Source organism: Scylla paramamosain, chromosome 41 (assembly GCF_035594125.1).
Source record: "Scylla paramamosain isolate STU-SP2022 chromosome 41, ASM3559412v1, whole genome shotgun sequence".
In the NCBI taxonomy this organism is placed as follows: Eukaryota; Metazoa; Arthropoda; class Malacostraca; order Decapoda; family Portunidae; genus Scylla; species Scylla paramamosain.
Genome location: NC_087191.1, coordinates 330,001 through 347,485, shown reverse-complemented (window position 1 = coordinate 347,485; position 17,485 = coordinate 330,001). Strand labels below are relative to the sequence as shown.

The 17,485-nt window shown below is 42.1% G+C and overlaps 1 protein-coding gene and 1 pseudogene across 1 annotated transcript in view; both read right to left on the bottom strand.

Moving 5' to 3' along the window:
- Positions 1 to 804: 804 nt before the first annotated feature.
- Positions 805 to 4,050, bottom strand: LOC135092862 (uncharacterized; annotated as a pseudogene).
- Positions 4,051 to 14,852: 10,802 nt separating this feature from the next.
- Positions 14,853 to 17,485, bottom strand: part of LOC135093125 (probable cyclin-dependent serine/threonine-protein kinase DDB_G0292550) — a 5,732-nt gene continuing 3,099 nt past the window's right edge. Inside the window, exon 3 of the mRNA XM_063992032.1 lies at positions 14,853 to 17,485. This exon is cut by the window's right edge and continues 457 nt beyond it. Within this exon, the coding sequence (XP_063848102.1) occupies positions 15,290 to 17,485 (2,196 nt within the window). The 3' untranslated portion in view covers positions 14,853 to 15,289.

Genomic DNA, 17,485 nt, shown 5'->3' with positions numbered 1-17,485 from the left:
TATGATGATTTTGAATTTTTGAGTGAAGTGTGTGTGTGTGTGTGTGTGTGTGTGTGTGTGTGTGTGTGTGTGTGTGTGTGTGTGTGTGTGTGTAATTAGATGCTTGTAGTTTCGTGTGGATGAAGAGAGTCGTCTTTAGAGGGCGTTAGAGAGGTGGCCAGAATGGTTTATGGTTTATCAGAATATGGTTTATCATTGTGTATTAAATATGTGAAGGGATTCGAATCGGAAGTGTAATGTGAAGTGTTCGAAATATTTAATGAAATTTTATATGAAGAGAGATGAAACAATTTTCGTAGTTTTTTCGATGTTGACGGAAGTCGTATATAATCGTCTGAGTGTAAATATATGTAAATAATACACATTAAGTAAAAAATTATAAAATCTTAAACGTGTTTCCTTGAACCTACAAAAGTCAGTCTTAGAGATTAGGAACACAGCAAGATTGTGCTACATACAAGCTCGATATATATATATATATATATATATATATATATATATATATATATATATATATATATATATATATATATATATATATATATATATATATATATATATATATATATATATATATATATATATATATATATATATATATATATATATATATATATATATATATATATATATATATATATATATATATATATATATATATATATATATATATATATATATATATATATATATATATATATATATATAAAAGATCCTGCTTTACAGGTGCACTAGCCCACAACCAGTTCACCCCAGCAATGTAATTACACTAACAAATACATGAAGAATCAACAATTCGGCCAACGACTTGAACAAGACCACACATGCTTACACTCCCCCTAGAATCTCGTTGACACTATCTACATACATGAGACTTCATAGTCCTTGATGACCGCCGCGGCAGTGTACGTTCCGGCCCATCAACAGCAGCGTCATAGTCCGACTCATCATTTGCGTCAGGGGCGCGGTCTTCTCCATCTTTGGCCTGGTCATTAAGAGTAATGTAGAGCTCCTCGTCCTTTCCGTCCATGGTCGCTTCAGCTTCTTTCTGGGAAGTGCGGAGTTGAAAATCCTTCACGTGGCGGGGCACTCCGTCGACTTCTACAGCTTGATGTGACAGAATTTTAGTTATCGTGCCCCTCCTGTGTCTCCCATCACAACGTACCTTTGGAGGCCTTACCCACACCTTGTCTCCAGCTTGGTATGGGCCTTGAACTTCCGGCTTCCTCCCCTCACTCAGATCCACTTCGCGGACTCTTAATCGATACTGATACAGCATGTTCGCTGGCGCTATTGACGACGTAAGATCATCTTGAGACCTCAAGTTGTAAAGATACACCGCCTCTGCCACAGAACAGTCTTTTCTCGTGGTGATAACCTTTACCGTGCGATGGCATCTTTCGATTATGCTATTGCTAGACGGCACGTGAGCACAGACCATCTCTTTGCAAAATCAGCAAACAGTCGGCCACGGAAGCCAGTCTCGTTGTCTGTTAGCAGCTCCGCAGGTGCTCCGCGCTCATAGAACACAGCTTCCAGCTGTTTGATCACGCTTTTGCTGGTCTGGAGCCTCAACTGGCGCCATTAGCAAAACGTGACGGCCCGCAGTCGATGAGTGTCAAATAGTGTCGAGCACCACAATGAGTTATGTCCATGCCCAGTCTGTGCCACACTTTCTCTACGCTTAGGTCTCCTTTCCGCCACTTCATCGGCGCTGGATCGACAGACTGGCACACATCACAGTCGGCGACAACAGCGTGCACCTGCCACTTGGTAACCTCAGGAATTACTTGCTTCACGAAGTAAAGTGTGAGCTTTACCCCCGGATGACCAGTAGCGTGATGAATTTCCGTGATCTTGTCAGTGTTAGTTACCTCGCTGCTGGCGGCACATAAAGGATTCTCAGCTGTAGGGTGGGCGGCGGAAGCTTTCAACCAACGCTGCGGCACACACGTCAGACTGTCTGCCCTGTTGTTGATGGAAGGTACAAGGGTAACAGACAGCTGAAGGCCTCACTGCTCGATCAGCGACAGCACTATCCCAATTCTTCTTCGAATGAGGATCTCGCTTGCCGCGTTGGTTTTAAGTCTGCTTCTTCCCGTGATGCCATCAGAGATCCAGCGTTGTACCGTTGACGAGTTTGTGAGCAAGCCAGCACGAGGTTCAGCCCTTTAATGACAGCGTCTAACTCCGCCATATTGATATGGCTCGATTCGTCCTTAAGCAACTAGCTGGCGTCTTCAACGATGCTCCCGTCTATCTCTATAGCCACACCAAGTGCTATGGAGCTGGCAACCACCCAAACCCTGGCCTCGTCGCTGCTGGCGCTCCATCGTCCTCGCACGGGATTACTTTTCCTGACTTCTTTGACAACTTTTTCGAGGAGCGTTCTTATTTCTCCACAGGTGATAACATCGTCCCATTTTTCTATGACGTCATTGGCTATTCACTTGATGAAAGCAATTTCCACTCGCAGCCAACCACACACAGGGTAGTGGCCAACCACCTTGTCACAGTAAGAAAAAACGGACCTACGCGTGAACTCGTTTGGCATGTCAGCCACCTCGTTATTTCTTTTCCGGAAGAGTCCTCCGTACTCCCCACAGAACCTAATTCCTAGCACTCGTGCACCATCAACGAGCCGTCCAGGTGGTTTGCTTGTCAGCCCAAAACTCTGCAGGTGTGCTTTCACATAGCTGACCGTAACATCTTCATTGATAAAGATGTCATCAATGTACGCCGACGTTCCTCGCTTTACAACTGGGTCTTGAGAAAGAACGTAATTCAGGACAGCCTTCATCACTAACGAAGCCACGTTGAGGCTGAAACCCAGTCGCGTCAGATAGTATTTCTGGTCCTTAAAGCACACGGTCTGGTAAGGCCATAGGGACGGGTGAATCCTGATCTGCAGGTAAGCCTTGTCAAGGTCAATCACGGATGCGTTTACTCCTTGCCTCCGCCACTCCCGCAGTTTGTCCGCACACACATCACTGTCTGCCGTGAAGGCTTCGATGTGTGTGTTCCCGAAAGTCCATCATGGAAAGCACTTTCCCTTTGTTCTCTTGTATGACTGCCATGAGTGGTATTAGGCCCTTGGCTGATCCATACTTGCTCTCATCGTATGGCAGTAACCATCCATCAGCTATCCATTTCTTGAACCACTGGACCCTGCCCCACCACTCATCATATCACCTTGGTGGCAAGATAGACAGTCTCTAGAGAAATAATTCGGGCCTTCGCACACAAAACACCCTTGATGTGTAACAGCTACATACTGCCAGATGCCGTGCCTCACCGTGGCGCACAGGCTGGTCTCCGTTGTCACAAGGGCGGTGTCGTCCTTGATAACCGCCCTTGCCCGCGTCAGTATTTGGTCCAGGTCGAGAGCCTCTATGCTTGACCCAGCCTTCAGCAGCTGGCGGACTTCCTCAGGCAACCCAGATACGAAGGCACAAGCGAGGGTCTTCTCATTCATCCCGCCGAACACAGTCGCCAGGCGCCGCAGCTCGGCCAAGTACACATCTGGTGACTCTCCTGCTCGCAACCTCCTGTTGACGAACTGGTCGTACGCCAAGTAAGGATCAGCGGCAAACGTGGCCAGCAGTGCCTTCTTCACTTTCTCGGCAGACTTCCTGTCAGATTCTGCCAGCTGCATGTATACGGCGAAGGCGTCGCCGGTGAGGCGCAACGGGATCACACTCGCCACTTCACCACTGACACCTTGAAGCTTGCACACCAGCTCCAGTTTCTCCAGCCACTCTACCACAGACTGCGCAACGCTACCGTCGTATTCCGGAATCAACTTCATGTCGAACTTGCCCTCCATGTTGCCTAGATAGCTTGTTGCAGTAAGAAAAGAAGTCTTGTCAGATTTTCCTCTTTAATTAAAACAAATAATATGAATACAGCAGATCCACAGTCGGGATAACAGCAAGGGCACCGAGCGGAGTGGCTGGACAGGTAGAAGTGAGGGCAGGTGCTCGAGCGGGTCTCAGGCAGGGACTCAACTCGCCCCTTTGCCTCAGGAATATCCTCACCTCCGTGGCTGACGTCACTCCCGCCGCCGCCATATACATATATATATATATACATATATATATATATATATATATATATATATATATATATATATATATATATATATATATATATATATATATATATATATATATATATACTCGTATATCTCGTATATATATGTGTGTATATATATTTACTTAATGTGTATTATTTACATATACGAGTATTTACACTCAGACGATCATATACGACTTTCGATAACATCGAAAAAACTCTCTGTCAATACATAACACCAACATTTTACTCTGAATACATTACAACTGTCTGGCTCTACTTACTAGTACTGTAACAGGCGGCTTCCCATCTTGACCCTCTCTGGTCTGACAGCTCTTTCTAGCTCGTCTCTCTACTCCCGCCTTCTACACCTCATAATATACACGTGATATTAGAGCGACCTTTTGCCCCAACAAGGCTTCCGTTGCTATAAGATTTATTTTCTAATACTTCGATCATACAGTTAATTTACACTCAGACGATCATATACGACTTTCGATAACATCGAAAAAACTCTCTGTCAATACATAACACCAACATTTTACTCTGAATACATTACAACTGTCTGGCTCTACTTACTAGTACTGTAACAGGCGGCTTCCCATCTTGACCCTCTCTGGTCTGACAGCTCTTTCTAGCTCGTCTCTCTACTCCCGCCTTCTACACCTCATAATATACACGTGATATTAGAGCGACCTTTTGCCCCAACAAGGCTTCCGTTGCTATAAGATTTATTTTCTAATACTTCGATCATACAGTTAATTTTATTACAACTTTCAATAAAGTTAATTTTCCAGTAACTATGTTTATTTTCTCATACTTTGATCATACGGTTTATTTTCCTATATTTTTCGTAAGGTCCACCTTTAAGTAACTATATTTATCTTCCCATACTTCAATCATACTGTTTATTTTCCCTTAACTTTCAATGAGGTTCATTCTCGAGTAACTTTGGTGATCGCATCTTTTAATCAGGGAAAAGGAAGCAGCGATTCTTATGGTCCGTGTTGTCCACGTCATCTGCTTGCGGTGACCTCTGCTTCCCTCGTATACTAATTCAGTAATAGCCACCTGGGTATGTCTTCTTGTAATCTGGTGCTAATCTCCGGTTCTGTTAGTCTTGTGATGACTCACCGCATCTTGTCGCTCTCCTCGGTGGTCACGTCTCGTCTCTTATCTATCAAGGTGGTGATACCTTCTTGGTACCTGCTTTCGTTTTTATCATTTTCTTCCCTCATTTATTCTTTCTACTTCTTATTTCTTTCTTCTTTCTTCTTTCGTGTTTCATTTCTTCTTGTTTTTTGGGTTACAATATATATATATATATATATATATATATATATATATATATATATATATATATATATATATATATATATATATATATATATATATATATATATATATATATATATATAGCGAGGTCACGGGAGGAGGGTAGGCATGCAGATAGCAAGATCAGAAGAGCAGTTAGCATGAAAATAGTGGCAGTAGATGGCTAGAGATGCAACATTGCCGTGATGAGAAAGAGGTTGAAGACAGTCAGTTAGAGAAGAGGAGTTGGTGAGATGGAAAACTTTTGATTCCACCCTGTCTAAAAGAAGGGTATGAGTGGAGCCTCCCCCACCATAAATGTGAAGCATTCTCCACACATGGACGGATAAGTGTTGTGGTCCGAGACGACGCAGGAGCAGAAAAATAAGAATAATATCTAAGAAGGCACAAGATCAGAAGTAGACGTAAGAAGAGAAGCATAATAACAGAAGAAAGAAGGGAATAGACAGAAATCAGAAGAAAACGTGGGAAGAAGCCGATGAGAGCACAGGACAGTCAAATGGAGATACAAGAGCAAATAGCAAGATTACCAGTACATATCGCAAACCGGTGAGTCAAGAGAAGGTACCGAGAACAACAACAATATTCAGGCCCAGAAGTTTCCAATAACTAATAGATATAGAAGCAGAAGACGGAAAAAGACAAATGAGAATGAGATATATACAAGCAAATACAAGACAAGGAGAAGATGTCGCAGGCCGAGGAAGCAAGATAGCGAGGCAGAAGACGGCAAGAGACAGAGACGAACATGAGATACATGAACAAATATTAAGACAAATAGAAGATATCGCAGGCCGAGGAACCAAAAAAGTGGAGCAGAAGACGGCAAAAGACAAAGGCGAACAAGAGATACAGAAGTAAATGCCAAGAAGAGAAGCAACAGAACGGGAGAGAAGAAGCTTCTAGAACAAACTTCCATATCCTGAAGTTATCAGAGGAATAAAAGATACCAGAACCGAAGACGGTCAAGGGATGTTGACGTGACCAACGATGCGGCCCAGAGGATGATCAGCTGATTAATAGATTAACATATGACTGACAGATATCACAAGAGAGAGAGCCAGGTGTCTATGACTCACGCATCAAATTATGAGGGAGTAAGGAAATCGATCATACGTGAAGAGGCTATGAAAATTAACCATAATGGTAATGATAACAGTTCGGGGCGAGAATGTCGTAAACTGGCAACAGCTCGGCGTTTGGAAAGACAGAGAGAGCCACTAGTACTCGCAGTGCTCGCAGAATCTGAGAGGGCCAGACCAGGCGAGACAAGGAGGGAGATGGCACAGCTCACCGGATTGCTGGTCGTAAGTTGAGATTAAAAGTGTGCAGTGCAGTCTGTTGCTGCCCATATTGATAGGTATTGTAGGTAGGAGTATTTTGTTGGTTTATATTGTGATGTGTTGAAGTTAGGAGTATTTTGTTAGTTTTTATTATGATGTTGTGTAATATTAAGTGTTGAAGTGAAAAGTGACTTACTGATTATTCGGATAATTTTTGAATGTTGATGTATTGCTAAACGCTTCATGCGTAATAATCACAACTTGAATCTTGAAGTATATTGAAGTGCATTTTGTGGTTGTGTGACGTGATACTCCGTATAATTTGTTGTATTTAATTTTAGAGAATTAAAATAAGAAAGTTATTAGTGTATGTAGTATCCATTGAGTATCCAGTCTAAGCATGATTGCAGCTTTGTAACCCACAATATAAGGCCATTGTACAGAGCAGCTGGCGGGTTGAAAAAAAAACAAAAAAAACCGGCGATGTTTCAGAATGCCTAACTTCATAGGAGCTGTTTTAGCAAGAGATGAGATATGAAGTTCCCAGTTTGGATTATAAGAAAAGAACAAACCGAGGATGTTCAGTGTAGAAGAGAGGAACAGTTGAGTGTCAATGAAGAAGACGGGATAGTTGTCTGAAAGATTGTGTCGAGGTGATAGATGAAGGAATTGGGTCTTTGAGGCATGAAACAATACCATGTTTGCTCTGGCCCAGTTATATATTTTAGAGAGATCAAAAGTCAAGCGTTCTGTGGGTTCCCTGCATGAACTATTTTCTTCCTGAAGAGATGGACGTCTATGAAAAGACGTGGAAAAGTGCAGGTTGGTATCATCAGCGTAGGAATGGATAGGACAAGAAGTTTGGTTTGTTGCAAGAAGTTTGCATTGTTGATGACAGCAAAGAACCCTGAGGAACACCACTGTTAATAAATTTTTGGAGGAGAACGGTGACCATCTACCAAAGCAGCAATAGAACGATCAGAAAGGAAACGAAATGAAGTTACAAAGAGAAGAATAGAACCCGTAGGAGAGTAGTTTGGAAATCAAAGCTTTGTGCCAGACTCTATCAAAAGCTTTTGAGATGTTTAAGGCAACAGCAAAAGTTTCACTAAAATCTCTAAAAGACGGTGCCAAGACTCAGTCAGGAAAGCCAGAAAATTGCCAGTAGAACGCCCCTGATGGAACCCATACTAGCGATCAGATAAAAGGTTATGAAATGATAGATGTTTAAGAGTCTTCCTGTTGAAGATAGATCCAAAAACTTTAGATAGGCAGGAAATTAAAGCAATAGGACGGTAGTCTGAGGGATTAGAACGGTTACCCTTTTTTAGGAAAAGGGTGAATGTAATGTAGGCAAGCTTCCAGAAAAAAAGAAAGGTAGATGTTGACAGACAAAGTTGAAAGAGTTTGACTAGGCAAGGTGCAAACACGGAGGCGCAGTTTCGGAGACCAATAGAAGAGACCCCATCAGGTCCATAAGCCTTCCAAATTCATCTCATATTTAATACGTCAGATTTCAATATTCATATCAACAAAATTATGCACAGTACACAAAACACGATACACAACATCCTATGACTAGATATCAAAATAACACAAACATCCTATAAGTTTCTTCCTTTTACCTTCATCAAATTATTTATTAAATAAATTTTCTAGACTGCATTACACAGCCTTTAAGCTCTATTCGCAAACAAGATGTGCCTCTCCATCTCGTGTCAACCTCTCTGGTCTGGGACTGGAACCTCTGCCTCTCCTTCTACTACTGAATTATTTCACTGATACACACTATTAAATACCCACACGATTCTGTCAATGATCCGTCCCTTAGGCGTGGTGATTCATGGACCCTAACCAATCACACACTCATTTTTGACCTTTTGACCAATCTGACACTGTATATGACCCTTCAGAAAAAGTCCTTCACTTATCATAGACTACCTCTGGCCAATCAGAAATTAAGACAAAGTTCAAGGCGGAGTGTATGTAGGCGTTGATATGCTTCCATAGGTTGACCTATTATCCTTGGTAATTTACTTTTCCTTTCAGGCTCCACCTTGCCTTTCGCTCCGCCTCCATGATATGGTATCCTATGTTAATTCTCTTTTTCCGGTAGTAGTGATCCGCTTCGTGTTTGTTGTTTTGGCTATGGGATCTTGTGCTATTCCCTTCTTCCTGTTGTTCTGACCTCTTGTTTTGCGTTCTCCCGTTCCCAGTTCTTGGACATTTCATTGGAAGGTGTAACTTACTCATTGCGACAACGGAAAACATATTGCTCCCGCAGCTCCACCAGACTGGGACACTCCACTAGACAGTGTTACACTGTAAAAGGGAACTAAGGAGTCATTACAAAAATGGTTGTGTTTCCGTGACATGAGGTAACCATGAGTGAAACGTGTGTGACCCATCAGGAGACGGCCCAGTGCAGTCTGTGAGCAATACTCCTACACATGGACGGAAAGTTACAGAAGATATCTCTCCCATCTTAGTGGTGGCAACCAAATCTTCCCACCTGCTCTGCCAACTGGCAAGAACTGCCACTCTTATATTGGTGTATAAATCATGAAAGGGAATGGGGATGGAACGAGCAACACGAGATACTGCCTCTTTAGCCAGCCAATCGGCCTTCTCATTCCCGTGAACTCCAACAAGTGCAGGGGCCCTGCCTCTACGCTGTAAAAGGTAGAGCCACTCAAAAATCGATTAAAAAAGTGGGTGAAGGAAAGAAGGACTAAAATGTTGAACGGCGGAAAGAACACTGCGAGAGTCGCAAAAAATTGTAAAAGATGAGGTGGGGACAGTAAAAATATTTTTTAAAGCTAAAATAATGGCAGGCAGCTTTCCTGTAAAAACAAAGGCAACATCGGGAAGGCTACCGCCTCAAGAGAGTGAAGGAAAGATAACACCAAATCTGATTCCACCATCGGATCTTGAGCCGTCCGTAAATACAGGGATGGATTCAGAATGTTTAGAATAGTGTTCCGAGAATAATGCACGGGACTCAGAATCCAGTGATAAGTTCTTATTAGGGATAGCATGCCGGAGACAGAAATGTCCGGGAATTGCCAGTAACCAAGTCTAGGGAACCTACGGAGACATAGAGAGACGGAAGATACATTTAATGGCACCATGGAACATAGAACCCTGAAACCAAAAGGTTTTGGGAAACCCTGGTGATTGATTAATTGATTGATTTAGGTTATGGCGCCGCAACATCGCGATTATATGGCGCCACTACAGAACTTTTAAAACCACCAAAGATTGCAGTTTAAAGTACTAATATTAAAAACAAAATTATAGGTGAAGATATTGAAAGACCCCTAAAAAGTAATCATAAAAAGGAAATGGGATGAAGCATTAAAACCTTATGTGCTAGAAAAGGGAGGAGTAGTATTTTAATGTATTTTTCATTTGATTTAATATAATTTAATTTAATTTAATTTAAAGTGAAGGGATATTGACCCCACTGACCCAGACCACTGTGCCTGGCTTTGTTAGTTTCGTACGCAAGACACTGACCCCATTGACCAAGATATCTGGCGTTTTTCGTTACGTGTCCTAGACATTGACCTCACTAACCCAGATATCTGACATTGTTCGTTACGTGCCCAAGACACTCACCTCACTGACTCAGGCCCCAAGACCCAGCGTTGTTCTTTACGTGTCTTCCTCACTTACCTCTATGTTCTTTCCAGTGAAGAATAAACTTCTGCCAAATAATACACTACTGATAAAATAAACCGAAGAACAGATAGAAGATAATCTATGAAGATCTCATTTCCAGGGGAGAGAGAGCCTTCTTTCTAAGTATCAATGACATCTATAAGTCCTAACCTCAACCTAACGGAAAAGCTATCACTTCAACAGCTCCACCAGACTGGGACATCATCACAAAATGGTTGGGTTTCCCGGGACATGAGGTAACTAGGTGGAAGAGGCAGTAGGCACCTGTCGAAACGATAATTACTCCCAGTGAGGTCTAAAGCCCCGGATCATGGGGGTGCTTTAAACCCAGATGTGACCTCACTGAACGTTTCCCTTTGTGTCTCACAATACAAGGGGATAGACACAGCCTGCCCTCTAAAGACAATTCTCTTCCTTCACATAAAATTACATGCACCCAATTGCACACCCGCCCTTCACTTAAAGTTCAAAATTATCATGACGACTCCTACACCAGCCTTGGGGGAAGTGACCACAAATGTCTCCAGGTTAGACTGCTCTTCTGTTATCAACCCTAAATGTCTTGACATTTCCCTAAACTATTTCTTTATTAACATCTGCAACATTCGCGGTCTTAAATCTAATTTTCAATCTCTAGAACACCACCTATCCTCTACTAAACCTCATCTTCTTTTCCTCATCACCTTTTTAGAGACTTTGGTGAAACTTTTGCTGTTGCCTTGGACATATCAAAAGCCTTTGACAGAGTCTGGCACAAAGCTTTGATTTCCAAACTACCCTCCTACGGTTTCTATCCTTCTCTCTGTAACTTCATCTCAAGTTTCCTTTCTGACCGTTCTATTGCTGCTGTGGTAGACGGTCACTGTTCTTCTCCTAAATCTATTAACAGTGGTGTTCCTCAGGGTTCTGTCCTGTCACCCACTCTCTCCTTATTATTCATTAATGATCTTCTAAACCAAACTTCTTGTCCTATCCACTCCTATGCTGATGATACCACCCTGCACTTTTCCACGTCTTTTCATAGACGTCCAACCCTTCAGGAGGTAAACGTATCACGCAGGGAAGCCATAGAAAAGCCATAAAAGGGTCAAAGCAGTGGTCAAAAATTGATGAATAAGTGTCTTGAAACCTCCCTCTTGAAGGAATTCAAGTCATAGGAAGGTGGAAATAAAGAAGCAGGCAGGGAGTTCCAGAGTTTACCAGAGAAAGGGATGAATGACTGAGAATACTGGTTAACTCTTGCGTTAGAGAGGTGGACAGAATAGGGGTGAGAGAAAGAAGTAAGTCTTGTGCAGCGGAAGGAGGGGAGGCATGCAGTTAGCAAGATCAGAAGAGCAGTTAGCATGAAAACAGCGGTAGAAGACAGCTAGATATGCAACACTGCGGCGGTGAGAGAGAGGCTGAAGACAGTCAGTTAGAGGAGAGGAGTTGATGAGACGAAAAGCTTTTGATTCCACCCTGTCTAGAAGAGCAGTATGAGTAGACCCCTCCAGACATGTGAAGCATACTCCATACATGGACAGATAAGGCCCTTGTACAGAGTTAGCAGCCAGCGGGGTGAGAAAAATTGGCGGAGACGTCTCAGAACACCTAACTTCATAGAAGCTGTTTTAGCTAGAGATGAGATGTGAAGTTTCCACTTCAGATTATAAGTAAAGGACAGACCGAGGATGTTCAGTGTAGAAGAGGGGGACAGTTGAGTGTCAATGAAGAAGAGGGTATAGTTGTCTGGAAGGTTGTGTCGAGTTGATAGATGGAGGAATTGAGTTTTTGAGGCATTGAACAATACCAAGTTTGCTCTGCCCCAGTCAGAAACTTTAGAAAGGTCAGAAGTTAAGCGTTCTGTGGCTCCCCTGCGTGAAATGTTTACCTCCTGAAGGGTTGGACGTCTATGAAAAGACGTGGAAAAGTGCAGGGTGGTATCATCAGCGAAGGAGTGGATAGGAAAAGAAGTTTGGTTTAGAAGATCATTAATGAATAATAAGGAGAGAGTGGGTGACAGGACAGAACCCTGAGGAACACCACTGTTAATAGATTTAGGAGAAGAACAGTAACCGTCTACCACAGCAGCAATAGAACGGTCAGAAAGGAAACTTGAGATGAAGTTACAGAGAGAAGGATAGAAACCGTAGGAGGGTAGTTTGGAAATCAAAGCTTTGTGCCAGACTCTATCAAAGGCTTTTCATATGTCCAAGGCAACAGCAAAGTTTCACCAAAATCTCTAAAAGAGGATGACCAAGACTCAGTAAAGAAAGCCAGAAGATCACCAGTAGAGCGGCCTTGACGGAACCCATACTGGCGATCAGATAGAAGGTTGTGAAGTGATAGATGTTTAAGAATCTTCCTGTTGAGGATAGATTCAAAAACTTTAGATAGGCAGGAAACTAAAGCAATAGCACGGTAATTTGAGGGATTAGAGCGGTCACCCTTTTTAGGAACAGGTTGAATGTAGGCAAACTTCCTGCAAGAAGGAAAGGTAGATGTTGACAGACAGAGCTGAAAGAGTTTGACTAGGCAAGGTGCAAGCACGGAGGCACAGTTTCGGAGAACAATAGGAGGGACCCCATCAGGTCCATAAGCCTTCCAAGGGTTTAGGCCAGCGAGGGCATGGAAAACATCATTGCGAAGAATTTTAATACGTGGCATGAAGTAGTCAGAGGGTGGAGGAGAGGGAGGAACAAGCCCAGAATCGTCCAAGGTAGAGTTTTTAGCAAAGGTTTGAGCGAAGAGTTCAGCTTTAGAAATAGATGTGATAGCAGTGGTGCCATCTGGTTGAAATAGAGGAGGGAAAGAAGAAGAAGCAAAGTTATTGGAGATATTTTTGGCTAGATGCCAGAAATCATGAGGGGAGTTAGATCTTGAAAGGTTTTGGCTTTTTCTGTTAATGAAGGAGTTTTTGGCTAGTTGGAGAACAGACTTGACATGGTTCCAGGCGGAAATATAAAATGCATGAGATTCTGGTGATGGAAGGCTTAAGTACCTTTTGTGGGCCGCCTCTCTATCATGTATAGCACGAGAACAAGCTGTGTTGAACCAAGGTTTGGAGGGTTTAGGTTGAGAAAAAGATGAGGAATGTACGCCTCCATGCCAGACACTATCACCTCTGTTATGCGCTCAGCACACAAAGACGGGTCTCTGACAAGGAAGCAGTAGTCATTCCAAGGAAAATCAGCAAAATACCTCCTCATATCCCCCCAACTAGTAGAGGCAAAACGCCAGAGGCACCTTCGCTTAGGGGGATCCTGAGGAGGGATTGGAGCGATAGGACAAGATACAGATATGAGATTGTGATCGGAGGAGCCCAACGGAGAAGAAAGGGTGACAGCATAAACAGGATTGGAGGTAAGGAAAAGGTCAAGAATGTTGGGCATATCTCCAAGACTGTCAGGAATACGAGTAGGGTGTTGCACCAATTGCTCTATTTCGTGGAGGATAGCAAAGTTGTAGGCTAGTTCACCAGGATGGTCAGTGAAGGGAGAGGAAAGCCAAAGCTGGTGGTGAATATTGAAGTCTCCAAGAATGGAGATCTCTGCAAAAGGGAAGAGGGTCAGAATGTGCTCCACTTTTGAAGTTAAGTAGTCAAAGAATTTCTTATAGTCAGAGGAGTTAGGTGAGAGGTGGACAGTGTAGAGAGGTGTAGTGTCCCTGGAGAACCTGTCAACCTCAGTGGTAATTTTGGATTTTTTTGTGCTACAAGGAGCAGTATTCTTTATAATCAGTGTACCGTGGGGTTTATTACATGTATAATTTTTAGGCCCACTGAGATTTCCAGTTCCAAAAGAAAAGTAAAAAAGATCATCCAAAATTAGAAGAAGTGTCTTGAAACCTCCGTCTTAACAGAGATTGAACCATAGGAAACAAGAAATACAGAAGCAGGCAGGAAGCTCAAAAGTTTACCAGAGAAAGGGATGAATGGTTAAGAATACTGGTTAACTCTTTCATTAAGGAGATGGACAGAATTGGGGTGAAAGAAAGTAGGTCTTGCGCAGCGATGTCGCCTGAGGAGAGAAGGCATGGATTTAGCAAAATTAGAATAACAGTGAGTGTGAAAACATCGGTAGAAGATAGCAAGAAAGGATAACATTGCGGTGAAGAAATGTTGAGGGTGGTAACAATAATCATGAAACCGTACCTGAAAATTCCAGCTGCTTCCACTACAGCTTGTTAAAAGTCTTTGACAAAGGACGTTGAAGGAAATATTAAAAAATACAGTCCCATGAATGCGTGACTTGGAAACTTGTGAGTGGCCTTAATCTTCGTGGAAAGCTTCGGGTTTTGTTGAGACTTCTCTTATGTATTAATATTGTTTGGTTAGAACACTAGAATGGTGTAGTACCAAACAGTCTGATAAGATTATTCTCCGCACTTCCCTGGATGATGCTCAATACATAGTATCTGAACCTAGGCTGGATATGGGGTAACTACTCACATACCACCTCACCCTTCAATCTTAATTTATAATAAGAAAACATCAGCCAGTTTCCAGAATATTTATTTTCATGGTTTACATACATAATTGCAAATTTGAGGGAATACTCAGTGCCTAATTTGGTGTAATTATTACGCCAAACGGAATTGACCATAGCGACTGAACCAGAAGTAGCAGAGGGACTACTTATGTGTGTGTGTGTGTGTGGAGCCACGGTTGCCGGTGTTACCGGTGTGCCGCTGTTAGTAGTGTTACCGGTGTTGCTGCTGTTACGAGTGTTACCGATGTCGCCGCTGTTACCAGTGTTACCGGTGTTACCCTTGTTACTGGTGTTATTGATGTTGCAGCTGTTACCCGTGTTATTGGTGTTTTAATGCCTTATGTGTGGTAGTATCTCAACATTTTAATATTTTGGTATTTTCATACGGCACCATATGACCTTACTGTTACGGAGCAATGAGTGGCATTATTCAAATAATTCAATTCATTTCCCGTTATTACCGTTATTACCATTATTACCGTTGTTGCCGTTATTACCGTTGTTGCCATTGTTGCCGTTATTACCGTTATTGCCGTTATTACCGTTGTTGCCATTATTACCGTTGTTGCCATTATTATCTCTGTTGCCATTATTACCATTGTTGCCATTATTACCGTTGTTGCCGTTATTACCGTTATTGCCGTTATTACCGTTGTTGCCATTATTACCGTTGTTGCCGTTATTACCGTTGTTGCCATTATTGTCTCTGTTGCCATTATTACCATTGTTGCCGTTATTACCGTTGTTGCCATTGTTGCCGTTATTACCGTTATTGCCGTTATTACCGTTGTTCCCGTTATTGCCGTTGTTGCCATTATTATCTCTGTTACCACTATTACCATTGTTGCCATTATTACCGTTGTTGCCGTTGTTGCCGTTATTACCGTTGTTGCCGTTATTACCGTTGTTGCCGTTGTTGCCGTTATTACCGTTGTTGCCGTTATTACCATTATTGCCGTTATTACCGTTGTTGCCATTATTATCTCTGTTGCCATTATTACCATTGTTGCCGTTATTACCGTTGTTGCCGTTGTTGCCGTTATTACCGTTGTTGCCGTTATTACCATTATTGCCGTTATTACCGTTGTTGCCATTATTATCTCTGTTACCATTATTACCATTGTTGCCATTATTACCATTGTTGCCATTATTACCGTTATTGCCATTATTACCATTATTGCCATTATTACCGTTGTTGCCATTATTATCTCTGTTGCCATTATTACCATTGTTCCCGTTATTACCGTTGTTACCGTTATTACCGTTGTTACCATTGTTGCCGTTATTACCATTATTGCCATTATTACCGTTGTTGCCATTGTTGCCGTTATTACCATTGTTGCCATTATTACCATTGTTGCCATTAATACCGTTGTTGCCGTTATTACCATTATTGCCGTTATTACCGTTGTTGCCATTATTACCGTTGTTGCCGTTATTACCGTTGTTGCCATTATTATCTCTGTTGCCATTATTACCGTTGTTGCCGTTATTACCGTTGTTGCTATTGTTGCCGTTATTACCATTATTGCCGTTATTACCATTATTGCCGTTATTACCGTTGTTGCCATTATTATCTCTGTTACCATTATTACCGTTGTTGCCATTGTTGCCGTTATTACCGTTGTTGCCATTGTTGCCGTTGTTGCCATTGTTGCCGTTATTACCATTATTGCCGTTATTACCGTTGTTGCCATTATTATCTCTGTTGCCATTATTACCGTTGTTGCCGTTATTACCGTTGTTACCATTGTTGCCGTTATTACCGTTGTTGCCGTTGTTGCCATTGTTGCCATTATTACCATTATTGCCGTTATTACCGTTGTTGCCATTATTATCTCTGTTGCCATTATTACCGTTGTTGCCGTTATTACCGTTGTTGCCATTGTTGCCGTTATTACCATTATTGCCGTTATTACCGTTGTTGCCATTATTACCGTTGTTGCCATTATTACCGTTGTTGCCATTATTATCTCTGTTGCCATTATTACCGTTGTTGCCATTGTTGCCGTTATTACCGTTGTTGCCATTATTACCGTTCTTGCCGTTATTACCGTTGTTGCCATTGTTGCCGTTATTACCGTTGTTGCCATTATTACCGTTGTTGCCATTATTACCGTTGTTGCCATTATTACCGTTGTTGCCATTATTATCTCTGTTGCCATTATTACCGTTGTTGCCATTGTTGCCGTTATTACCGTTGTTGCCATTATTACCGTTGTTGCCGTTATTACCGTTGTTGCCATTGTTGCCGTTATTACCGTTGTTACCGTTGTTTCCATTATTATCTCTTAGGCCGTTATTACCGTTGTTGCCATTGTTGCCGTTTTTACCATTGTTGCCATTATTACCGTTGTTGCCATTATTACCGTTGTTGCCATTGTTGCCATTATTACCGTTGTTGCCATTATTACCGTTGTTGCCGTTATTACCGTTGTTGCCATTGTTGCCGTTATTACCATTATTGCCGTTATTACCGTTGTTGCCATTATTACCGTTGTTGCCATTATTATCTCTGTTGCCATTATTACCGTTGTTGCCATTGTTGCCGTTATTACCGTTGTTGCCATTATTACCGTTGTTGCCATTATTACCGTTGTTGCCATTGTTGCCGTTATTACCGTTGTTGCCATTATTACC